Source organism: Myodes glareolus, chromosome 12 (genome assembly GCF_982192425.1).
Source record: "Myodes glareolus chromosome 12, mMyoGla1.1, whole genome shotgun sequence".
In the NCBI taxonomy this organism is placed as follows: domain Eukaryota; kingdom Metazoa; phylum Chordata; class Mammalia; order Rodentia; family Cricetidae; genus Myodes; species Myodes glareolus.
Window position 1 is genome coordinate 30,666,320 of NC_142037.1, and position 26,144 is coordinate 30,692,463.

The 26,144-nt window shown below is 47.6% G+C and overlaps 1 protein-coding gene and 1 long non-coding RNA gene across 2 annotated transcripts in view; one reads left to right on the plus strand and one right to left on the minus strand.

The window, feature by feature from the left end:
* The window catches only part of Ints9 (integrator complex subunit 9), an 88,621-nt gene that overhangs the window by 60,525 nt on the left and 1,952 nt on the right, over nt 1-26,144 (plus strand). The window contains exons 9-16 of the mRNA XM_048421794.3: nt 4,947-5,058; nt 9,070-9,250; nt 14,396-14,456; nt 16,453-16,624; nt 20,802-20,926; nt 22,428-22,595; nt 24,822-24,920; nt 25,696-25,833. Coding sequence (XP_048277751.3) covers nt 4,947-5,058; nt 9,070-9,250; nt 14,396-14,456; nt 16,453-16,624; nt 20,802-20,926; nt 22,428-22,595; nt 24,822-24,920; nt 25,696-25,833 — 1,056 coding nt within the window. The remainder of the gene's footprint in view (nt 1-4,946; nt 5,059-9,069; nt 9,251-14,395; nt 14,457-16,452; nt 16,625-20,801; nt 20,927-22,427; nt 22,596-24,821; nt 24,921-25,695; nt 25,834-26,144) is intronic.
* Nucleotides 14,673-24,468, minus strand: LOC146892282 (uncharacterized). The gene is made up of 2 exons (XR_015004877.2): nt 24,298-24,468; nt 14,673-16,669 (listed from the first exon to the last, which is right to left on the minus strand). It is a non-coding gene; the product is annotated as an uncharacterized LOC146892282 (long non-coding RNA).

The window sequence follows — 26,144 nt, forward strand, 5'->3', positions numbered from 1 at the left end:
TGAATTTGTTGGAGCTTCTGGCTCACTTAACTTGGCCCCAGAAGCCAGGAGAGGAACAATACGGGCTGGCATCTGTGTCTTTCTCCATTGGCTGTCTCCATTGTTTGTCTCCTCTGGCTGGACACTGTCTCTCCTCAGAGTATTTTCTTCTCTCAAAAGTAATGTGTGCTGCTTAAGTGAATCCCTGTGTGTGTATGTTTATCGGCTCCTCAGGAGCCATAGCTATTCCCTAAGCGAGGGCTTAGGAGTGGAGTGTCTAAAAAGAAGACAAGATGGTGGATGTGACCCTTACAGAAGTTCTGATAGGGAGGAGCTTTTCCCCACAGTGCAACTGAACATTGTTATAAGACCAGAAGTCTACTGTGGGAGTCCAGGGATGCAGCTAGGAGATTGGGGAGTTTTGAAATGATGGGGTTTGAACTGGTTTTGGAGGGCAGAGTTGTACTTCATGGTCTGGGGTATTTTTTTCCCTTTCCTAGGCAATAAGTCCTTAACTGTTTTCACTCGTTTCTTTGTTTCTGCCATCTGGTTTTTTTTTTTTTTGAGTGTTTATTTTTTTATTATTAATTTTTATTGAGCTCTACATTTTTCTCTGCTCCCCTCGCTGCCTCACCCCTCCCATTCAACCCTCTCCCAAGGTCCCCATGCTCCCAATTTACTCAGGAGATCTTGTCTTTTTCTACTTCCCATGTAGATTAGATCCATGTATGCTTCTCTTAGGATCCTCACTGTTGTCTAGATTCTCTGGGATTGTGAGTTGTAGGCTGGTTTTCTTTGCTTTATGTTTAAAAACCACCTATGAGTGAGTACATATGATAATTGTCTTTCTGGGTCTGGGTTACTTCACTCAAAATGAGCTCCGTCCATTTGCCTACAAATTCCAAGGTGTCGTTATTTTTTTCTCCTGTGTAGTCCTCCATTGTGTAAATGTACCACATTTTCCTTATCCATTCTTCAGTCGAGGGGCATTTAGGTTGTTTCCAGGTTCTGGCTATGATAAACAATGCTGCTATGAATGGTTTTTAAGGTATAAAGGGCCTTCAGATTTCTCTGCATCCTTGCTGACTTCTGTTTTCACTTTCCCTTGACCAGGCTGCCGTTTCTCCTGTGTTTCAATCATCTAGTCTTCTGCACTCTGGCTTCCTCTTGTTGTACTTACTGGATCCTATTTCACATCTAAGAGTGAAATCACTACCTCACCTTAGGAATCTCCTCCTGTATTTTCCCTACCCCTCTGGCCTTCTTTACTTCTATTATCACCAAAAACTATTCTGTGTTTCAGGCTGCTGACTTCTTATTGCCTGCCCTGTTCATAGGATTCACTCTGACCTTTTTTGCATTTTCTCGGTTACACTTTGTCTCTTTACTACTGGTCTCTGCACATGCACACCTTCTTGTGTACGTGTATATATACACATACACCACCACACTTGTACACACAAAATCATAAAAGTTAAGTGGAAAGGGAAAGAGACTTGGGAGGGAAGAGGAAGGACAAGAGGTCATGGTGAAGTGACTATGGTCCATGTGCATTATATATGTGAATAAAGATGTCATAACCAAACCTGTTATTTGTTTTATAAGTGAATGTGTGCTTGTAAATTAAAGTTAATTGTTAGAGAACTGTTGTAGACTATTATTTTAAGGTATGTTACTTTTTTATGCTGTGGAACATTTGTTTAATGATGCAAAGATGTGTTTGATTAAATAAAATTCACCTGTGGTCAGGAGGCTGCGTCAGCAACTAGCGGACAGGAAGTTGTAGGGAGGAGCCAGGTGGAGAAGGGCTTTTAAAGAGAGGCAAGGAGAAGCACAAGAGCTTCTTGAGAGACACGAGGAGGTAAACTTGGAGAGCAGAATTCCACCTCAACTTTTGAGTCTTGAGTTCTTTAGAGGGACAGAGAATTAGATAAATTCCCTTTGTAGCTTGAAAGAGTTGGTGCCTGAGGAAACAGAACTTCAGAACCGCTGCTGGTACCGGCAGAGTGGCAGTTGCTGACTAGGATAGCTGTAGCTTAAAAGGCAACAACAATTTTAAAAGAGGACAATCGGCACCCCATGTTAGGCACCAAAATGTTGTTTGATTTTCTTTTGGCTTTTTGAGGGGCCCTCCACCCAGCTCCCAAATAAATCACGCATAGAGGCTTATTCTTAGTTAGGAATGCCCACCCTTGGCTTGCTTCTAGCCAACTTTTCTTAACTTAAATTATCCTAACTACCTTTTGCCTCTGGGCTTTTTTCCTTCTCTTCTGTATATCTTCCTTTCTTACCCCATGGGTGGCTGAGTGGCTGGCCCCATGTCCTCCTCCCCTCGTTTCTCCTTCTATTTATCCTCTCTGTCTGCCAACCCCTCATATCCTTGCTCCTGCCTCATTATTGGCCATTCAGCTCTTTATTAGACCATCAGGTGTTTTAGACAGGTAAAGAATCACAGCTTCACAGAGTTAAAGAAATGTAACATAAACAAAAGCAACACACCTGAGGCTGGAGAGATGGCTCGGCGGTTAAGAGCATTGCCTGCTCTTCCAAAGGTCCTGAGTTCAATTCCCAGCAACCACATGGTGGCTCACAACCATCTATAATGAGGTCTGGTGCCCTCTTCTGGCCTGCAGGCATACATGCAGACAGAATATTGTATACATGATAAATAAATATTTTTAAAAAAAGCAATACACCTTAAAATAATATTCCCCTACAAAGAACCAGTACAGTACAACAGTTCTAACTAGGCTTGGAGATTTAGATTTATTGTTTTGTTTTTATGTATATAAATGTTTTGCCTGTGTGTATGTATGTCTGTGCAACGTATGCACGCCTGAAGTCAGAGGAGGGTATCAGATCCCCTAGGACTGGAGTTATGGATGATTTTGAGTCACTGTGTAGGTGATAGGAACTGAACTCCACTCCTCTGCAAGAGCAGCCAGTGCTGCTAACCCTGATCCGTCTTTCCAGCCCCCTAAACTTGGAGCTTTTACCGTTTTATTTCATATGTTTATAACTATCAGTTTGTGAGCTACTTTTGATTCTTAAACAAGGGAAGTTTTTCTTTTTGTGATTAAACGAAATATTCCCCTTTAATTACTCATCAAGTGGCTGTTGACACCAGTAATATATGTATTTATCTTTGCTGAAGTGCAGATATTTGAAATGTCACCTGGGTGTGGAAACTTTCAGTAAAACCTTTTAAGCCTGTATCTGTCCTGGAGCCTTGGGAGTCAATAAGACTGTCTCTGCTTAGGGCTGAAATTACAAACATCTGTAAACCTGACCGCCAAGTATCTTGTAATGATTCCAGCTCAGGCTGCTCACACTGAACACCACCCTGCATTTGTTTGTGGGCTTTTAATATTCAGAAGAAGATATTAATGGCTGGGGCTCAGAGGTCATGTCAGAGTAGTTCACTCCGCATTTTCTTTTTCTTTTAGTTCAGCCATTCTTAAACTTTTGGGGTCATAGCCCTTTCTGACCACCTAGTTAAATCTCCAGAGCCATATAGAATCATCCACACCATTTCAGGGAATCTGGTGGCCCTCTGAGGTCCTCCTCCACCTCAGTCAGTTTAGTTGGCTATCTTGAGTGTCATTTACTGCACTGCTGGGTCCCCTTGTCACCATTTCAGTTTCCTTCTGGTACACACAGGAAGCAGTCCAAGGCTCATTGCATCGCTACTGCTAAAACCATTGTGCCCCCCACCAGTGCACACTTACTTCCTTTTGTGGAAACAAGTACATAGGTGTGAATCTGAGAGGTTCTGCCCAAGAAGAGGAAAAGCTGTTAGATGCATTAGTAAAAACCTGTGGAGAAGAACCAAGCCAGTCATGTACTGCATGTTCATCTCTGAGCTCTCTCTGCCCAGTTAAAGAAATTTCTTCTGCATTATGAGCAGTTTGTAACAGGGCCATACCTTGTTATTTCATAAAATAAAGAAGCCCGTGTCTCCATACTTTGATACTCAAAGGAGAAGCGTCTCAAGAGGTATGGATTCTTGGAATTGACAATCTAGATTTGAGGCTTTGCTGGTCTGCTCTGCAAAAGAAAGAATAAGATATCTTCATAAAGTGTGTGGTCTGGTGCTTTTTCAGGGCAGATAGTCACAAGAGAAAAACATTTGTACACTCTGGCCTCTCGGTTCTTATACCTTTGTTTTCAGTCAAATCTTAATTTATGCAGAAAAGCAGAATGTTTTTAAGTGCTCTGAAAATAATCACAGTTTAAATGATAGTAGGTAAAAGTAATTGTCACCATCATGAAGAATGTCAGGTGCCAGTGGGGTTCACAGTTCACATGCAGATAGAGTGTGTGAGCCTCTGAGACTCAAGAGTCAACTGGAGGAGGTGGTCAGGACCAGCTATTTCATAAGAAATCAGGTTCAAAGCTTGCTCCAGGTCATAGGTAGGTCTAGTTGAGGAATTGGGAACAGGCATGAGTGCTAACCCAGTGTTCTTTCTGGTTCCTCCAACCCTTGCTACACAGGTAAACAACTTTGCCTCTGTCTTCCCATGGCATGTGCTTGTCTCCTCAGCAGTTACTCTGAGAAGATGGTTATTTAGTGCAGATGTGATTCCCAGTCAAACAGCAGGAACATTTCCCAGAAACTTGCTAGAAATGCAGATTCTCAGGCCCTGCCTGGGAACACACCAGAAACTGTAGGAATGAGCTCAGCGGTTCTCTGACACACCCTCTGGCGACCCTGATCCATGCTGATGTTTAGAACCACGTGGAAGGCATGTGCATGACATTCTCAAGAGGGAAGCACTGGAAACAGGAGGCGATCTTAAATGTCTAGTTCTGTGACGGTGAATGTGATGTGAGACCACCCAGTCATGGCAGATTGTTGCTAACTCCAGAGCTGCTGAGCCTTCGCTGCTGGACTGGACCCACAAGAGAAACATTTGCTCTTGTCCTTTGCTGCTTGTAGGTAACAGTCGCTTTCTTTTGTCTTTCAGCCCATGGACCAAGCTTCTCTCAAAAACAGCGACGTTCTGGTTCTCACAGGGCTCACTCAGATCCCCACTGCCAACCCCGACGGCATGGTGGGCGAGTTCTGCAGCAACCTTGGTAAGGGACTTCTCAAGACCGAACTTGGGGTCTGCATCCTATCCTAGGTTTATTTCTCATTTGAGCCTCACCCCTTTCCTGCACTCCTGCCCTCTGGTGTTTCTTTGAAGCCTCCGTGCTCTCACTGACTTCACCCCTAGGTTCCTCCTCGAAATGCACTGTTGTCCAAAAGAGTCATTCCAAAGGGTTGTAAATCTGAAGGTGTGCTAAGGGTTTTAAAGCCATCCGTCAGAATTGTTAGCAGCTTCTAGAAACATAGTCGGCATGTTCTCACAGCCCGTGTTGGCTAACCCGTTGCTGTGGGGATGGCAGGGACACGTGCTCATACATCGCAGCGGTAGAGTCACACCCCCTCACACTGCTTTGCAAATACTAGCCCAGCAATGACTCACACTTGAAATTCACACCAGTGAGAAGATGGGTGCATGGAATTGTGCTCGCTGATATCTGGTTGCTTTTATTGTTCCTTCTTTTGGGAAAAGACTAAATTGAGAGCCCTAGGGATGTTTTCTGTCTGGAAAACATTTTTTTCCCCCTTGGTAAAATTGTCAGTGAAATATTGCAATCCCATTCCTGTCTTAGGAAAGAAGGCTGGCTCCTGTCTATGTCTGTACAAGCTGCTATGACAAAGTATCACCATCAGGGTATAAATTGATAACGTGACCACCTCGTGTACGGTCAAGGGGAAGGTTTTTATTGTAGATATGAGAAAAAGAACAGCAAGAGGCATCTGGAAGAGTCCAGAGGAGAGAGAGAAATAAGTAGATTGAACATGGTCAGAACTATCTGTGAGAGAGCGGAGAACAGAGAGAACACAATGAGAGAAGCAGGAACAGAGTGAGGGGTGGGGGGAGCCTAGGAGCTGAAGGGAGCTTAAGGTGGAAGAGGAGGTGAGAAGGGCCAGGATGCTAACATAGACTTTGAAATGTGTAACAGGTACTTGTGATCCTGAGGGAGCCTGGAGGCCAGCATGAACTTTGATATACCAATAGGCACCACAGTAGCCATGTGTCCCTTCTGCCAGAAGTAAAGAAAATGACTCCATTTGGTAGATGGGAACCGGTTTCACAACCACCAGAAATCCTCCTATTGTCCAGGTTGAGCTCATTTCTGGGTATCTGGACTACCTTTTAGGGTTTGGGGAGCTGGAGTGTCCTTTGGATCTAACAGTTGGGTGACTTAGGCAGTGAGCATTTGTCTCACACCCTGAGACAGAAATCAGACCCAGAGGACCACCCTTTTCCTGCATCCTCTCGGGGAGCAAAGGAAGCTCGTCTCCTTTCATCTCCTTTCAGAGGCACTATTCTCATCTTGGGGTCTCTGCCTCCATGAGCTCATCTGAATGTAATTTCCTCCTCCTCGAGTCCCTACTGATCTTCATCGTGTTGGCCATCTGGCTGCCGCATATAAGCTTGGCAGGGCAAGAGGCACAAAACATTAAGTCTGAGCTAGCTACCCAAGAGGGAGGGGTTAAGGGGCTGACCTTCACCTTCCAGCAACTTTAAGTGGTGTTGCTCTGGCTCCTGGACACAGAAGGCGCTGTCCTTTGAAATCTGAGCCTTGCTACCAATTCATCCCCTGTTTTTATTCTTTGTCGTATAGAGCTGTGGAAAAGTGGGCTGGTCTCAGAGAGCTTCTGGGTTTTGTGTATTTGTTAGTAACCTAGAACCCCTGACTCCAGGAGCTTTAGATTGGGGGGCAACCCAGCATCTAATGCACTGTGTCAGGTGGGGATCCTCAAGATCATCGAGGGTAGCTAATGAAAATGCAAACTTGAAGGTCCTGTCGCAGATCCGCTAGGCAGGGAAGGGAAGGACCTAGAAGAAAAGCTCATTCAGCGTGTTCCCTAGACGACTGTTAGACAGACTGGAGCTTGAAAAGCACGGAGCTCACTCGTCCTCACATAGCTAATGAGGAAACTGAGGCCCAGCTCTGTGCTCACTCGTCCCCCACATAGCTAATGAGGAAACTGAGGCCCAGCACCGGACTCACTCGGTCCCCACATAACTAATGAGGAAACTGAGGCCCAGCACGGAGCTCACTCGGTCCCCACATAGCTAATGAGGAAACTGAGGCCCAGCACCGGACTCACTCGGTCCCCACATAACTAATGAGGAAACTGAGGCCCAGCATGGAGCTCACTCGTCCCCACATAACTAATGAGGAAACTGAGGCCCAGCACGGAGCTCACTCGGTCCCCACATAGCTAATGAGGAAACTGAGGCCCAGCACCGGACTCACTCGGTCCCCACATAACTAATGAGGAAACTGAGGCCCAGCACCGGACTCACTCGGTCCCCACATAACTAATGAGGAAACTGAGGCCCAGCATGGAGCTCACTCGTCCCCACATAACTAATGAGGAAACTGAGGCCCAGCACGGAGCTCACTCGGTCCCCACATAGCTAATGAGGAAACTGAGGCCCAGCACGGAGCTCACTCGTCCCCCACATAACTAATGAGGAAACTGAGGCCCAGCACCGCGCTCACTCGGTCCCCACATAGCTAATGAGGAAACTGAGGCCCAGCCAGCTGAAGTGGTAAACTAGCGGCCCTTACTATGTTGAAACTAGAGCCGGCCTCTCTGAAGTGTCGCCTTCATTCCATGCTCTAATGGCAGCAATTCACAGCCTCCTGGAGACCTGTCCATCACAGCAGGGGTGGGCAGGGCTCCTGGCACGAGACTTCAGCTCCTACACCCAAAGCCGTCTGCTTCCGTTGTTTTACAAACAAAAGTAGACTTGACTTTACGGTTTTTCAGCCAGTCATACTTTTAACACATTACAGCTCCATAAGTTGTGATTAATTCTATGTTCTGTACTGGCTTTCAGTGTTTAAGAGATAGTTGCTTACAGACATACTAGTGAGAGAAAATGTGATGAAAAGACCTTAAATTGAAAAGGTTTATTTCCATCTGGTTCACTTGGCCATGACAAGGGACTAAGCAGCGACATCCTGCAAACTTTAAATAGGATTTAAAGAGAAGGAGCTGCTGGAAGCTCGGGTTCATAGCAGTTATTAAAATCCACACTGAAGCTGGGCAGTGGTGGTTCACACCTTTAATCCCAGCACCCGGGAGGCAGAGGCATGCAGATCTCCGTGAGTTTGAAGCCAGCCTGGTCTACAGAGCTAGTTCTAAGACAACTAGGACTGTTTCACAGAGAAACCCTATCTTGAAAAACCAAAAATAAAAAACATATTCTGCCAGGCAGCAGTGGCTCATGCCTTTAATACCAGCAATACCACCAGCACTTGAGAGGCAGAGGCAGGTGGATTTCTGTGAGTTCAAGGCAAGCCTGGTATACAGAGCTAGTTCCAGGACAGCTAGGGCTGTTACACAGAGAAACCCTGTCTTGAAAAAAACAAAAAACAAAAACAAAAAACCACACACTCTTCCCAGGGACAGTGATGAGAACATCAGCCTTCAACCTTGCAGTGCCCTGGTGTCTGCTCCTCTGCAGAAGTAGATGATGTAACGGTGTGGGTCATGAGAGAGAGAGGAGAGCGAGAATAGCAGGATTATAAGGAGAAAGAGTAGCTGTGCAGAGGGAGAGGAAGCCTGTGACTGGAGGAAGTTCAGAGTGAGACATGGCCAGAAGGGCTGGGGTGCTACTGCCGGAACTTTGCAATGTGTGATAGGTACGGCAATGCTGAAGGAGCCTGGTGCCACAGCTAGTCAATGTCCCTTCTGCCAGGTAAGGGAAATGACTCCTTTAGTTCATGGGAACTGGTTTCACCAGTGCCTGTGGAATGTTGGCTTTTATCTAACTGTCAGAAATCCTTCTGTAGTCCAGGTGGACCTCGTTTCTGGATATTTGGACTCCCTTTTGGAGTTTTGGGAATTGGGGTCTTCCTTTGATCTGACAAAAGCTACATAACAAGAACTTGTCTCAAAAATAAACAAAATCAGACATAAGAAAACAAGAAATGTAGCTGCTGTTTTAAAGGCTGCATTCGCCCTTCCTAACACTGTCCGTTTGGTACCATCTTCTCCTTCCTCAACCTTTCTAGCTCTGACAGTCCGGAACGGAGGAAACGTGCTGGTTCCCTGCTACCCCTCGGGAGTGATCTATGACCTCCTGGAGTGCTTGTATCAGTACATTGACTCAGCCGGCCTCTCCAGCATCCCCTTCTACTTCATCTCCCCGGTGGCCAACAGTTCGCTGGAGTTTTCCCAGATTTTTGCTGAGTGGTATGTCAGTGTCCTGTCTCTGAGTTCTACTTCAGTATATTTAGTCAGTAAGAGTAAAAATAATCGTGGTTTCTTAGAGTTCTTGAGACTGTGTGTATGTGTGTGTGTGTGTGTGTACTCGCATGCCTGCCTGCCCGTCTGCCTATCTGATCAAAAGACTAAACTACTGAAAGTCAAATCCCCTATACTGCTAGAGTTTAGAAGCATACCAAGGAGAGAATGGAATCGGCTTAAATTACTCTGTTCTCAAAACAACCATTGCTTACTTTCCTACCTACTACAAAGAGAAGTTCCATTCTGAAAGGCCTTCAGCGCCAAACTCACCTTGTTGTAGTTAATTAACTATATCTGATAAGAAAAGTTATATTTTTATTTTATTTCCATAGCCCATTTACCAGTCGTGTTTTATCATATCAGGAATCTGATCAAACCCTAGGGCAGATACTTAGACATGAGGTTACTGAACCCTAATGGTGTATGGTCAGTTTGAGTCTTAACTCCCCTGGCCAGAAAGAGGGAGATGGAAGTAGTAGTTACTGTTACAACGCACTTATTATTTCTAAACATTCCGGAACCATGAGACACATGATAGAGTATGTCCAATCATTTTTAGTAATATGGTGGCCAAATGGACACAGCATTTACTAAGTTTCTCACTTAAAACAGAATTTTGGGGGGGTTAGGGGTAGTTTTGGGTTTTTTTCAAGACAGGGTTTCTCTTTGTAGCCCTGGCTGTCCTGGAGCTTGCTCTGTAGACCAGGCTAGCCTCGAACTCAATCTCGAGTGCTGGGATTAAAGGCGTACACCACTGCTAGCTGAAAACAGAATTTTTACATTCCTGTGTCGTAACATATCCAATGTTATGTCTGCCCCTTGCCCCACCCCAGCTTTAGTGTGGGGGTTTCCTTCCCACTGAATTGAGGGCTTCCCCCTGAATTGACACTGCTCATCTTGGCGGGTAGGACTGTCCCTTACTGTTGTCCTCACTGATTTTCATCCTTTACACATAGGTCTCTTCCCACATAGGGTGCCCTAAGAATCATTTGTAGACTGAATCACGGTGCTAGAAATTTGTTTTCATCCAGATCCCCAATTAAAATATTGCAGCACACTCTGGGTCCAGCCCTGAAGGCACAGTAGGCAGTGCGCCCACCTCACCAGGCCTGTGGCTGCAAGTGTGGCTGCCACCCAGAGCAGGGATGAGAGCGCTGTAGGGTCCGTCTGTCGTTTTGTTTCATAGGGCTTTGTTAGCTCGTAAGTGGGTAATCCATGTTTATTGTAGGGGGGAACATGACAGAAAGCAATAGGCCCTGAGCCTGCAGCACCGTGGTCAGAGTGAACCCCACTCTCCGCATCTATAAGCCATGCTGAGCAGGTGACACTTTTGAGGCAGTGCCTGCCAAGTGTGACTATTTCTGCTTTTGTTTGCCTACAGGGGTGGTAGCTCAGGAGCGCAGTGCTTGTGTAGCAGGAAACACTTAATTATAGTAAACCATTATGAAATCTTTGGGAAGACCAGCATTTGCCTGTATGCCCAGCACTCAGGAGGCTGAAACAGGAGGATCAGAGGTTCAAGGTCAGACTCAGTTGTAAGCCAGACCTTGTCTCAAAAAAAAATGAGAACACAGGCTGCAGCATTGTCTCCTGTTTTACGTCACCCACATCCGTATAGCTTAGCTTATTAGCTTGTTATTGGCTGGCAGGGCAGGGCTTTTCCTTTTAGGGAAAATTCTGTATATGTATGATGATAGCATTTGCCTTAGGTAAGTTACTAAAAGTGGAATTCCTGGAATAAAGGGTAGAAATATTTTTTTAATGTTCATTATCTGACAGTAAACTGTTTGCCAGAAAGATTTTTATGTAAATTATTTCTTTTTTTGTCCATTTACTTCTTAGAGGTTTTATATCTCTTACGTATTTGAACTCTGTACATATTAATGAAACTTTTTGTTAATATTCTCTAGCCATGTCCTCATTTTGATACTTTCCAAAATTTTTTTTTGTTTAATAAACTTCGTACTTTTTAGATTTACAGAAAAACATAATGATAAGAGTTCCCATACACTTTTCACCTGATTTCCCCTTGTGTTAATATTACTTGCGACCAACCATATTTATTAAAACTAAAATATCAGGTGAAGTGCTTCAGTGGAAAGAGCTCTGGATACTCTTCCAGAGGACCTGGGTTCAGGGCCCAGGACCCAAATGCAACTCCCAAGTATCGGAAACTCCAGTCCCAAGGGTAGATCCAACTCCCTCTTCAGCCTGTACAGGTAGTGCACGTGTGGTGCACAAACATACATGCAAGCAAAACACCCATACCCATAAAATAAAAACAAGTAAATCTTCAGAAAGCAAGAGTATGCAAGAACTAATAGTAGAGCCGGGGGTAGTGGCATATGCTTGTAATCTCAGCAGTGAGGAGCCTGGAGGAAAGAAAATCCAGAATTCAAAGCCAGCCCCAGCTGCATAGTGAGTTCGAAGCCAACCTCAGCAACATGGAACCCTGTTTAAAAAAAAGAAAGCATTGTGTTTGAACACATGAAACACGACTAGTCCAGAAATCTGGGAGCCAGGGAAGGCGTTGGGATGTCCTTGGCGTTGGGGTGGCGGAAGCCATAGAATGGGTGTGCTTGCCTAGGGAGAGGAGTAACCCTCCGAGAGCGGCTGGTAAGGAAGGGATGGAATGTCAGCTCCTGAGGGAGAAGGAATGGTGTAATGAGGAGCAAGATTAGGACTTAAGTTCTTTCCTCAGAGTGTGTTAAGAATCATGGTTTCCCAGAGAGAAAGCACAGAGTAAAAGTCTTCCTCATTTCTGTAAGCTGTCCCAGCATTAGGTCGCTGCCCTCCTGCCCAGCTGCCATTCTCATCCTGAGCTATATATGGGAGGTGTCTAGGCAGCTGGTGACCATCTGAAAGCCCAAGGTACTGGGATTTTGAAAATGTCGCCGTTCCAGTGTGGCCTGGAGCCCAAAGACCACTGCTCCATGACCTTTCCCCACTCGGGATCGAAGTCACCACTAGGAACTCAGTTGCTTAACTGGACAAGTGCTCGCTCTAGAGCCCTAGACTGGAGTAACTCAGCAACAGGTTGTGGTGGAACCAAGTTAGGCCTGGTCACCCCAAGTCAGGACCGCCATCATCCACTCGGGCTTGCTGCCTCCCCTCTTCCTTGCTTGGAAAGGTGCTCTGGGGACAACCGCAGGCCCAGCTGCTTGCTTGGGGCTGCTGGAAACTACTCTGTGGTTCCTGATCTCAGGGGCTTCTGCTGTAACCTGCAAAAGCCCCTCCCGGTTCCTTGTCGTCCCAGTATCAGCCTAGCTCCAGACCAAGGGTACATTTGCTTGCTTGGCTGCTAGGATAGTTTTCAGAGGAGAGAGTTGAAGGGAAAGTCCCAGAGACTCTCCCCGAGCCAGTGTTCTCAAGAGTGCAGGCCAGCTGTATGTCTAGCTTTGGGAGCCCAGAGACTGGGGGTGGGGGGAGGGGTATTACAGACTCACAGGCCTGATTCTGAAAGCAGCTTTTGTTGCCTTCCCTGATAACCCAGTAAACACGAGTTGCCCTTTGAACTCCAGCTGCTGCTGCCCCCAGAAGAAGCAAACCCTTAGCCTCTCAGCAGGGTATGGAAGTCTGTCTGTTGTGCCTACATTGAAGAGTCTAGAAGTGATGAGGGGAGAGTGCAGAACTGGCCATAGCGCTTTCCTGTTGCTTCCCAGTCCCTAATCCGACTGTGGTCCCTTCTCCATCGCCTTCTGATGTATAGTAGTACCCTGGACTCAGGAGACTTCTGAACTAAAACTCTTGGATCTCTCTCCTAAGTCTGAAGTGAGGACAGAACTAGGGTCCATTTAGGTGTATGAGGTGGTTTTCTAAAAGTATTTTCATGGTTTGTCTTCCTAAAAGCTATATTTTTAAAAGAAGATTAAAGAAACTATGGATAGGAAAACCTCAGTACATTGTAGGGACAGTATAAAATTTTACCCCTGAACCCTTTGTTTTTTTCAACATTTTGACACGGTTCTTAAAAGAGAGTTCCTAGAACGTATGGTAGTGTGTGTGTGTGTGTGTGTGTGTGTGTGTGTGTGCTTAAGCGCGCGTGCCCGTGTATGCACATGCTCATTGGCCAACATGATCACTGCCCACCGATTGGTTGGTTGTAAGGGGTTTGGTTTTGTTTGTCATATTTCAGTTTTCTAGACTCCTCTATAATTTTTGAGCCAAAGCTGAAGTCTTACTATGTAACCCACTCTGGCCTCAAACTCAAATCCTCCTATCTCAGTTCCCTTACAACTGGGACGCGTAGTGCTGCTGTAACGGAATAGGGTGTATGCATCCGCAGAAAGCCATGTCTCAGAAAAGGCAGGTGCTCTTCTCCCAAACACTGTGAGACATAATCTGGTGTCTCAGGATGGATCCTGGAACAGGAAAAGGACCCTGGGTGGGAACAGCTGGATCCAGATCGAGTCTGGGCCGTGGCACAGGGGCAGAGTTCTTGTCTGCCGTGTACAAAGCAAAAATCAAAACAGTTACAATAATGATAGTTCCAAAACCTGAGTGTCTAATGTACTCACCCAGGCATAGCAGTGCAAACCTGTCACACCAGCCCTTGTGAGTTCCAGGCCCCCCGGGGCATAGGAGCTGTATCCCTGGTGTGGGAATTGTTAGCGCTGCACACAAGAGAACTGTACTCTCCAGCTTTTTTATGAATCGAGGATTATTCCAAACAAGTAGTCAGTCTATTTCTTTAGAAAAACTGTGCTTGCAAGAGACCGTGTCCTGAGTGAGCTGTAGGCCTGGCTGTTACTGAGTCAGTGCCAGGAAGCTTTGAAACAGGGTTCTCAGCCTTCCTAACGCAGTGACCCCTTAAAACAGTTCCTCGTGCAGTGCTGACCCCCAACCACAACTTATTTTCGTTGCTACTTCATAACAGTAATTTTGCTACTGCTACGAATCAAAATGTAAATGTCTGTACTTTCCAATGACCCCTGTGAAAGGGTTGTTTGACCTTCCAAAGAAATCTTGACTCCCAAGTTATGAACCACTGCTTTAAAAGAACTTGTGTGTGTAGCGTTTGCGCTGCTGCCACTAGGTGGCAGCAGATGCCCGTGCACTGCCTAACGCCTTGTTGTGTCTTCTTTCTTAAAGGCTTTGTCACAACAAACAGAGTAAAGTGTATCTCCCAGAGCCGCCTTTCCCACATGCAGAGGTAAGAAAATGAAGCCAGGGAGCCAGGGCATGGAAGAAATGTGGGTGATGGTATGACGGGGATATCTGTCTTTACCTAAGACATCCCTACGTGGAGCCAGGTACAATGACACACGCCTGTAAACCCAGCACTGCAGAAGCAGACAGGTTGTGAGTTCCAGGTCAGCCTGGGCACCAACAAGACTCACTCTTAAAACACACACACACACAATAGGGGTTGAGTTTGATAGTGCATGCCTTTAATCCCAACACTTGGGAGGTAGAGATAGGTATCTGGGTTCCAGGCCAGCCAGGGATACACAATGAGATGCTGTTTCAAAAGCAAGCAGACAGATTTTTAAAAAGATGATAAGTACTCCAGCTCACAATTCATTTGCTTCCTCTAATAAACACATCATATTACAAAGTCTGGACAGTTCACAGCCCATTTCTGTGATAGTCTGTGCAAGGGACTTTTATTCTAATACCCCCTCCCAACTTTTTTAGGAACAGATCTATTATCAAAATGTTTTCTGGTCATGTCAATCACATATGTAAAATCTAATTTTTAAACTATTTGTATATGTGTTCATGTGTGTGCACCAGTGATCAGCCTTAATTGCCCCATACATACATCTTATACTTTTGATACAGATTCTCACTGGACATGGATCTTATTAATTCAGCCTGGCTGACTTTCGAGCCTCAGGAGTCCTCCTGACTCCACCTCTCCAGCACTGGACACACATAGGCACACCAGCTTTCTGTGTGGATGCCCGAGTCCAAATTCAGGTCCTCAGGGTTGTACAGCAAGCACTTTACCAACTGAGTATTCCCTGGTCCACGTAGAAAGTTCCAGTAGTGGAAGTAACACTGCAGTTAACAAGTGGGACGTCCCTTCCTCTCAGGCCCAACAGGTAGTTTGCTCACCACGTGGCATCTTAAGCACACTTCTCTGTGTGACTCGTGGTACTGTTACTATGTTATTGCTGCATAATATCTATACTGTGTCACAGATACACTGCCATGAATTTAGACAGCTCTCCTGTTGTTGGACAGGTTAGTCCTCAATTTTTATTATGTTTTTGTTAAACTGACAAAACACTGACATCACCACTTCAGATACAGCGGTGTCTGGCACAGCCATAAGCATACTTGGTGCCTTTGTGCCTGTGTGCCATATTGCATGAGACTATTGCTGAACATGTGCAAGAACTTGATCTCCCTACTCTGCACTCCAGGGCCCATCCAGACCCAAGTAGACTTTGTACACAGCCTCTGCCTCCACACATTTTCTTGCTCAGAATGCCATATAGTTCCGGAAGTGCACCACCTCTTCCTGTTTCAGTCTTTGCTTAGTGACACATTCAACACCGTCTTCTCATAACTTCTTCAGCACTGAATTAATATTCTGTTGTCTTAATGTGCCCATTTATCCATTTGCCAACTGTGGGATGTTTTGGTTGCTTCCAAGTTTAGCAGTTATGAATAAAACTGTCTATGGGCAGGAGTTTGTAGATCTTAAGCTTTCGGTTCCTTGAGTTATATACCAAAGGAGCATGGTTACTGGGTCTTCTGGTGAGTGTATACATAGGCCTGTTTGACAAGCAACAACAGAGTCTTCCTCAGGGGCTATGTCATTTCTCATCCAACCAGCAAGGAGGGAGGACACCTCTGTACCACACTCTCACCAGACAGATACAGTGGGTCTAGCCTCTGGCCATTGCACTGGATAAGGAGCAGTGTCTGCTGCTTTGATTGTCATTTCCCTGATGATGCCTGGTGTTAGCGCCTCCAGATGCTCCCTTGTATCCTCTTTGGGGAGTTACCTCTGCAGACCTTTGGCTTAAACCAGGTTGTTCGGTTTTGACAGACAGGTGTGGCTTTATATATATATATATATATATATACATCTTTCCTAGTCTGTCGCTTGTCATCTTCAATTGTATTTTTCAGTCATCTCTACAGCACAACTGGGTTCTTCAGCTGACATCTCTTGGGTTTTTTACGTGTTCTAGCTCATTCAGACCAATAAGCTGAAGCACTACCCCAGCATCCATGGAGACTTCAGCAATGACTTCAGACAGCCGTGTGTGGTGTTCACCGGGCATCCTTCCCTCCGGTTTGGGGACGTTGTCCACTTCATGGAGCTCTGGGGGAAGTCTAGCCTCAACACTGTCATCTTTACAGGTAAACGGGTTCCTGTTCTGACCACTGGGATGACGGTATATGGGCCTACAGGACAGAGAAAAGCATAAATGTGACACAGCAGCCTTGCACATCTGTAACCTCAGCACTGGAGAAGCTGAGGCCGGAGGATCAAATTCCAGGGCAGCCTGTCTCCAAAAATAAACAGGAATAAACTAGCTATGAAGGAATAAGAGTAAAGCCGCGTTGGGCAACTGTGTGTCAGGCACAGCTTTTGCTTCTGCTCCTTTTGATTCTTTGTTTTTTTTTCAGTCCTGAAATCTGCTGAGCTGCTTTTTGATAGGATTTTGTAAGGTGTTGAGAGCCTTAATGATCCCAGAAGTTGGTCTGGTTTCGCCAGTTGGGGATTGTTTACTTAACTGGATCTTGGGTCTTTGACTCTGGTCTGCTCTGGTTTACAACTGCCCTTCCAGAAACAGAGCCCTCAGGAAGGAGCAAAATCTTTAGCGGGATGAGGCCATGCAGAGGTGACATAGGCAATCTACCTATTTTATCAGCATAAGGCCTTCGTACTGCCTTGAAGTTTAGAAATGCTACAAGCTAGGAAGTCAGACTCTTGAAAGCTTGTTGTACCCTCAGCCCCGCCCATCTGTATTAGTCAGGGTTCTCTGGAGCAATAGAACTTATAGAATGAATGACTACATATTCATTCATATGTGAATTCATTCATTTATATGGTGGGATTTATTGAAATGACTTATAGGCTGCAGTCCAGCTAGTCCAACAGTGGCTGGCTGTGCACAGAAAGCTTGACAATCCCAAAGATGCTCAATCAGTCCTCAAGGCTGGAGGTCTCAGCTGGTCGTCAGTGTGAGCTGGAATCCCAAAGAAGTAGGCTCCAGTGCCAGCAAAGGAATGATGGATGTGTTAGCAAACTGAGGGCAGGCGAGCAAAGAGCTTCCTTCTTCTGTGTCCTTATTTAGACTCCTAGCAGGAAGTATGGCCCAGATTGAAAGTCTCTTCCCACTTGAAAGGTCCAGACTAGAAGTAGATTCACCCACTTCAAACCAGACAAAAATAATCTCTCACAGGTGTGCCCTCCATTTCTGTATTTTAGTTCATTTCAGATAGAGTTAAGCTGACAACCAAGAATAGCCATCACTCCATCCCTAGCCTTGCTTTCCTCGCTGTCCATAGGATCACTGGTAAGCCCTGTCTGGGTGGCCCCAGGCCTTAGGGAGAGTGTATTGGCCCTTGAGAACAGCGCTGGCACACGGTGGCTGTTGATGCCATGTCCTTCACCATCTTGCTTCTTATAACTCCCTAATTCCTTGAAGAACTGGTTTGTGGTTAGCAGAATGGCAGACTGGGAAAAGGAGCTGCGGAGCAGGACAGTCTGAGGTAGCTCTCTGGGCCCCACATGGTAGAAGGAGCTGTGCCCACAAGTTGTCCTCTGACCTCCACACACGTGCCATGGCACATGCACTTACCAGAAAATAAAAATAATGTTTAAGGCTGGAGTTTGGGGTTAGAGAGTGCAATTATACCGACAGCATCTGGGTCAGGGCACGTCAACCCTGCCCTGTGCTCAGCCTGAGTTTGTGAACACTTCAGGCAGCCCCAGACAGGGACCACCGAGAACTTGACTGTAGTAGAGTATGTGATTCCTTATACCTGTTGCAGGAAGTCACACAGCAGGGTGGAAGCTTGGGAAAGTTTGTGGTCAGGTCTCAGCGGGGTAACAGACTGACTCACAGACGTTGGGCTCATTCTGCACTGGGTGCCATCACAAGAATTCTATGCAATTAGTTGTCTCAGTGTCCTACGTAGAAGGCAAGAGAATAGCCAGGCTATGGTGAAAAACCCCCGATTTGGGGAGACTCTCACTCAAGCCTCGGGATAACGCAACCCCCCAATAACTCACGAGAGACCGTCCTTGCTGCAATCACATGAGGTTTAATGAAGACGACAAGACGGGGACCAGTGCACTGAGGCCGAGACTCATAACCCACGCAGGGGAAGAGTTCGACCTCGAGTGACCGGGAGAAGTAGTTTTTATAGGAAGAAACCACACAGTCCAGTAATCCAAAAGGGAGGGCAGGGAGGATGTCCGAAAATTCCAGTGATGATTACAAAGGGGCAATTCCCTGCCTCTCAAGATCATTCTCAAAGGTCGTAATCAGCTAGTTCCTATTCCGGTGATAATTACTAGGGGGTGACAATTACTAGGGGGAATCTCTTTGTCTCTCAAGATTACTCTCAAGATTACAATCCACCTTTATCTTCAGCTAGTTCCTGGAACCCTGGAACTGGTTAACCTTAGATTTCTGATTCTTCTCTTCCTGCTAGATTTTTGGCTCTATTTTCCTGTTAGGGGGATCTGGATTTATCCAGGTCTTTCAATGGTAATGGTTGCTCCTGTTGGGCTGGGTACGGCGTTGCATTTTATGTTTGTGCTGGATATTTGAATGTTTTCATGGATTCTGTATGGTCCCTGGATAGCCTTGTCTCACACTGGGGCCACATCCAACAGGAAGTCAGTGGCTCAGCTGTGACCCCAAGAACTGCTTTGCTGTCCTCAGACCACCTTTGGGGTGAAAGCAGAGACTCTCAGGCCATGCATTTACCCACAAAGCCTAAAACTTGCCCGTCACCAGAGCTTTGCTGGGGTTGTCAAGAAAACACTGTGTAGTGAGGCTGTGGCTCGTCTCTTCTGCTCGCTGATGAGCTGTGACTGATGTGACAGAAATTTCTGGTTCCGTGGGCACAGTGAGAGGGGCCAGCTAAGAAGTCAAAGGCTGTGAGATGCCCAGTTACACTGGGCAATGTGCTGACACTTGTACTGGTTTGTTGGGTTTCAGGGACAGGTGTGTCAGCTTTGACCCCCATTCAAGAGGGGAGAAGTTTCGTCTTCCTTTCCTGCTGTATTGTGGCTACCGCATAGTATTCCTTCCTGTTACCAGAGGTTTTAGAAGGAAAGCCTGGGCTTTGGCAACCCTAAAAAGCAGGCTCAACAGAGAAAATATAGTGAAAAGAAAAGATTTATCCAGTGTGGCTATATTTTGGAGAACAGGTAAAAGGATCCAGTGAGCACCTCCACATCCATCTTTGGGGTAGCAGCATAAGACCTAAGTTTAAACAGAGATGTAGCAGTACACTAGTTAGCAGTCTGGTCAGGATGTGGTTCTACCCGGTGCTGATCCATCATAGTCGTCTACAAAGTGGTCCTCTGTGTTGTTGGACTGTGATCTCTCTTCCCGGAGCTGCTGGAGGCTGGAGTCCTCCTGTGACTAGCACTCCAGCCTGGGCTTCATGGGCAAGTTTTAGTTTTTGGAGGTCCATTGCTTCAATAGTTGGATTTAGCTGAGAGAAGGGGCTCAGTGTCTTAGGCAGCCTGTACTTGTCACCTTGGATGTTGTGGGGCAAGCAGGATATCCTGTTCTCTTGGCTCTGGTGAGCAGCTCATTTGGTATGCACAATTCCTGCCAAGCAAGCCCTAGTGGCCCTTGAGAGAGAAACTGAAGCCCAGGCTCCTGGTGGGATTGTGACAGACTCAGCAGGAGCCTATTGACAGGGCCTCTGGGTTTGCAGCTCAGTCTGTGAGGTGTGTGACAGCAGGTGGGACCTACAAGGTTTTGTCTCCCACCTGGGTGTTAATTTTGAGCAGGTCTTGCACTGTAAACTTACCGTTTGTCTCTTACAGGGGACATAAGAGAACATTTATCCCGTTCGCTCCCAGCTTTGTATCTGGAGCTTTAGCACTGATCCCAGTCTGGCCAAACTGTCTCTGTGATGTTTGCCTAATACCTTTACTTGTTTTTGTTTTTGTTTTTGGGACAGGGTCTCAGTATGTAGCCAGGCTGGCCTTAAACTGTTAGTCCCCTGCCTTAGTCTCCAGAGTGCTGAAGTATGGTGCCTACTACACACCTAGTTCCTGTTTGTGAGCTGGCGTTTTGTTTAGAGAAAAGCTCTTTTACTTGTTTATCCCGTATTTCTCTCACTGTCTCTGTTTTCTAAGTCTTAAAGCCTACACCCATGCCCCCAGGTCCAAGCAGTCATCACAGGGGTCCACCCAGCCTCTCCCCTTCCTCCCATGGCCCCTGTTCTGTGTCCCTGATCCCACTAGACTGTCTGCTTAGCCCTGACCATATCAGCTGCCAGCTGGCCTGGTGATGTCTCTGTCACCTGCATGTTAAAGTTTCCTGTTCCACTTTCCTAGAGCCTGATTTCTCCTACCTGGAGGCCCTGGCACCTTACCAACCACTGGCCATGAAGTGCATCTACTGCCCGATTGACACTCGACTGAATTTCATCCAGGTGTCAAAGCTGCTTAAAGAAGTGCAGGTACATTTGCTATGGGGCCGGGGTCTGCATGCGGCTCTCCGTGGATCAGGTCTGCACAGCCATGATGTGAAGATGCCTGACCTCGGCTGTGTAGAATGCTGCCTATTACCCTTCTAACTCAAGGAAATGATCTTAATTCCCTGAAAAACTTTCCCCTCCAAAGAAATGGAAAGGGAGGAAAAGAAGGCATAAACGGGCCCTCTAATGAGGACCAGCTGTGTCCTGAAAAGCACACGGATGCCCCTCTCCTCCAGGACAGTCACTCGGCCTAATCCCGAGTTGAGTTCCATGCTAGGTCCGTGTTAGTCCACTTTGCAGAAAGGGAAAGTAGTTCTAGTGAAGTGAGAGTTTCTGTCCTGGGCGGCAGGAGATGAGCCAAGGCATTGGGATGGGGGGGGGGGCAATTAGAGCTGCTGAGGAGGACAGCTTAGACCCTGCGAGAGGAAGGGAGCTGGTCATTCTCGGCTATGGAAAGAGTTTAGCTCTTTCCCCCTCCTCACGGACTCTGCCATCATGATGAGGTGCCCATATGCAAAAGGCTAGGGCAGGGTGACAAGAGACAGGAAGCTGAAGAGCCCCCAGGGAGGCTGATGCAGGTGCCCTAGCTTGTCACCTTGGATGGACACAGAGTACCCTGTGTGCTCATCAGCATGCGGAGGGGATGGCTAGGGGCCTCGTGCTTTTTCATCATGAGCAACTTGAGTCCAGGTCCCTAAGACAGCCTCACACCCGTGTCACGTGCTAATATTAGAAATCAGGCTATCTGGTCCCCACCTTCAGCGAGTAACACTCTGGAGGACGCTCAGGCTGAGGCAGGGACACAGCTGTCAGATGCTAGCCAGGCTAGTAACAACAGAAGGCGCCCCGGAGAAGTGCTGGCTTGAAAGGACAAGCAGATCAGATCCAGCCAGGCCTAGCAACAGAAAACCTTTGTTCTTAAAAGGATTTGTGGCTTAATCCAAACTCTTGAGTCAGAGCTGGGACAATTCACTGACCTATGGATTGCCAGCATCCGCGGTCAGCTGGGATGTTTGTACAGTTTCTTCTCCAGCTCTCTGTCATACTCAGATAGGTATGTGCCTCACCGGTTTCCACTCTCTTAGAGATAGCCTAAGATACACCAGGCCTAGAATACTGGGTTAGCGCAAAGCCACAGTTCTTGCTAGTCAAGGGCTTGTAATAGCTGACGGCAAGCATCACAGGAGGACTGCCCTCAAGGAGCTGAGCCTAGCTAGGGAGTAGACACATGATGTCACCACCAAAGTTACTCAGTGTAGTGAAAACTGAAGGCAGGTGCAGAGGAAGCAGACCTTCCCCTCAACCACCTGGGTTCCTCTTCTCCCTCAGGGCTAGCTGGGTTTGAGAGAATGTGCCCTGGTGGTCTGACTTAGTGGGCTTGAGCATTCAGGATGGTACTACGGAGTCAGGAGGAGGCTTAGGGGGCTGCTGTGCACCCAGCTCCTGCCCTGTCTTGTGACCTTCTTATCCCATTGCTCCTCAGCCCCTGCACGTGGTCTGTCCTGAGCAGTACACCCAGCCACCCCCAGCCCAGTCCCACAGGATGGACCTCATGATCGACTGCCAGCCACCAGCCATGTCCTATCGGCGGGCTGAGGTCCTCGCCCTGCCCTTCAAACGACGCTATGAGAAAATTGAAATCATGCCAGAGGTGAGCTGCTGTCCTTTCGCCCTTAAACCCGAGTTTCTGCCAGAGCGCCCTCTGGGACACAGCCAGTCTGTCAAAAATGAAGGAAGGAACACAGACCCCAGGCACGTGACTGCTCCCTCTGTTAGACTTCAGTGGTGGGGTCTGCAGGCAGCGTGCTGGGTCTCTACTGCGGAGGATGCCAGTGCCCTCTGAGGGTTTCCTGTCCTTCCTGGAACTCATGTTTGAGAAAGGAGAAGTGTAAACTTACTCGTCTGTATTTACTTCGGCATCATTTAAGGTTTTTTATTCCGAAATTGAATGGTTTACATTCTACTAACTTCTCTCTTGGGTTTTATTATAAGGAAATGGAAAGGTGCCTTGTACTTATGAACAGTCAAGTGTGACTCAGCTAGGGATAACAGCAAGGAAAAGGAGGTGACCGTAGAGCAACGTGTAGCTGCTGCCCAGGGGCCCCCAGCACTCAGGTTTCTCAGTGTGTCTGTTAAAGACCTTTGAATATTTTTGATTTGAATAAATGGCTTTTGCTGGGGAAAAGTTCTAGAAAACAGATGGCTAGCTTGGCAATGAGAAGGTTCTCTAACTTTCTCTTTCAGAGAATTGCCAATGCTCTGCTCCCCTCCCCCTGCAGCTCCACCACTGTCTCTTCAGCTTCTGAGAAGCCTTTCTCTAGGTTCTGCTTCATATGGGAGTCAGGGTTGCTGTGTTACCCAGTACAGTGTAAGACAGATTCAGAAGTGCTGTTTCTTTTACCACCGGCAAGCAAAGTACATGTGGAGGATGAAAGGGTTAAAATCTTCTGCAGTTAGGGGAGTGTTTCCCCAAGCAGCAGCCTCTGTGATCTAGTCTTCCAGGAAGGAGGACTTGCACGCTGTGAGCTGTCAGTCCTTGGGCCGGTTATCATAGAAGACCCGGCTTATGGGGGCGGGGAATGCCACCCTCCGGAGTGCTGACCTAAGCTGCCATGGGTTGGGGCTCAAGACTGACTCCCGTGGAGGCACTTGTCCCCTCTGAGAAGGCCCACCTGGAGGTAGCTTACAACTGCCCAGGGAATCGCTCACCAACTTGGTCCCTGTGATGCCACCTTCAGGCCTCCATGCCAGCCCGACCTGTGCAGAGAACAGTCACTTACGGAGCAGAGTGTGTTTGTGAGCGGGGCAGAGGTGAAGGATGGAACCTGGCAGTCAGGTGTTGGGTAACTGCACCCCAGTGAGGCACAGCTCGCTCCTCTCACGCTTCCTCACTTCATAGGAGAGCCCTCCCGTCTTGTTCGCCGATGTTTAAATGCTATAAGCTACTCCCTCTACGCAACTGACAGTGGATGCCAATGCTTATGCAAAGGCATCTTGCACATTTAATTTTGTTTTTAAGTGAAGGCTCCCTGGCTTCCTGGAGATCCGTACAGCTAAGGACAGCACATAGCCAGGCTGAGCACCAGGACCCCAGAGGTCCGCGCTCCCTGCAGTGTGTGCACTGTCGCTGTGTGCACTGTCGCTGCACAGGAAGAGGCACCCATTCATTCGGTGACCTCATTGGAAAACACAGTCCCACAATAGGGGCCACTTGTCCTGCCATTGGCAGACACCAGATTGCCAGGAATCAGAAAAGCACTCGGTCCATGTGCAACAGCCCCTATCTTGTGTGACAGTGGTCACCTGTAGAAGGTATGGGGGTGAGCCCAAGGCAGAGTAAAAGGAATGTATACCTGGTGTGTGTGTTGAGGAATCTGGGAGGTTCTTGGAGGCTCTGAGAAGACTTCAGGAACTGTCTGGAGCTGTATGAGTGATGTCATGGCAGGGGGTCCATAGTTGTGGGGTCCAGTGCACAGTGATGTGAAGCTGCCCTGATGGACCCTGCCGAGTGCTCAGGAGCCGCCGTGCCAAGTGCTCTGAGATGCGGTGGCACTCTCAGTTCCCACTCCCTCCTCTAGCCTTCGTCTGCTGTCTCCACCCCTTCCTGCTGGTCCCTCTTCCATCACTGTAATTGGCAAGAGATTTGTGGGAGTGTGTACCTGCTTCATGCAGTGAGTCATCTGGATATATTAGATTCTGGCAGCGTAAGTAAAATCCAAGACAAATATAATGGCCAGCCTCGAAGGCCTTTCCCACCGGGACAGAAGAATGCTAAGAGCTCAGTGCTGTGCTCCACTAGGCCCTGGGTCACTGTCCACCTGGGATTCTTCCCGCCTCCTCAGGGGGAGCCCATCTGAAACCCTGTGTTTGCTTTTAGCTGGCAGACTCCCTGGTGCCCATGGAAATCAAGCCTGGCATCTCCTTGGCAACTGTCTCGGCTGTGCTACACACGAAGGATAACAAGCATGTGCTTCAGGTATGAGGGCGTGTGGGAACCCAGTAGAGACCCCTCCCCTCAGGACAGCTCTGGCCCCCCAGCCAGCTCGACACTGAAGATCCGGTTAAGTGAGACATGTGTGTTCTTGAAACAAAGAAGGCACTTCATATGAGTTCTTACACGTCTCCCTCTGACGACATGCGTCAAACCACACAAGCCAGCCTGAGGAGTGCCCTGTTGGTCCACTCTGCAAGTAGCATTACCCCAGCTTATCACGGGCACGTTCCTTGTTGAGCCCCAAGCCTGAGCACTGCAGGGTAAGACCCAAAAGGTGCAGACAATACCTATCCCTTACGAGGCCTGGGATACAGCCACAGTACAGAGCTAGGGTGGCCCAAAGCCTGACACATGGACAGGCAGTTGCCCCTGTGCCCCTGCAGCCAGCGCTTAGAGTACTAGGCTCTGTGCTGGTTGCTGCCGTGCATCTCCTGGTTAATCTTCAGAGCCCTGAGGTCCAGGATTTCTCACGTTTTCCACGCTGTCTGGTGGCTAGACACCACAATCTGTTCTTAATCACCATGCATGGCTGTGGTTGCCAGTGTCCATTAGGAGGGACTTCATCAGCAAGTAGCGGAATCCCTCGAAATGTAAACACGGTTTTTGCTGAAAGGCAGATGAGATGATCCCAAGCACATGGTTTGCATTAACCCGCATGGGCCCAGGTGATGATGAGCCTGGCCTTTCAGACCAGCAGGGTCATGATCTCAGCTCAGTGAAGAGGCTCTCACTGAAAGCCGCACTCTGATTGTCCTAGCCCCCTCCCCGGCCCGCCCAGCCCACCAGCAGTAAGAAGAGGAAGCGGGTGAGTGAGGATGTTCCTGACTGCAAAGTGCTGAAGCCTCTGCTGAGCGGCTCCATCCCGGTAGAGCAGTTCGTGCAGACCCTGGAAAAGGTGAGCCTGGTGGCCTGATCTCCTCTTAGGATAAGCCAGGATGCGATAGCCCAAGGAGAGGCTCAAAATGGGTTAAGCCAAAGAACGCCTTCCCTCCTGGGCTGTCCCCAGAGCACCCTTACCTTCAGTCTGGGACGAGGGAGCAGAACCCCAGAAACAAGTGTGGCACATTAAAACTGCCCATCCTCACGGGAGCCTTGCTCTTCACAGGAAGACCACTGCCAGCCAAGAGGGCTAGCATGGGTGTGGCTAGACAGGTAGTGATTCAGACAGAAGCGTGATGGAGACACTCAAGTCCTGTCTCAGTGGCC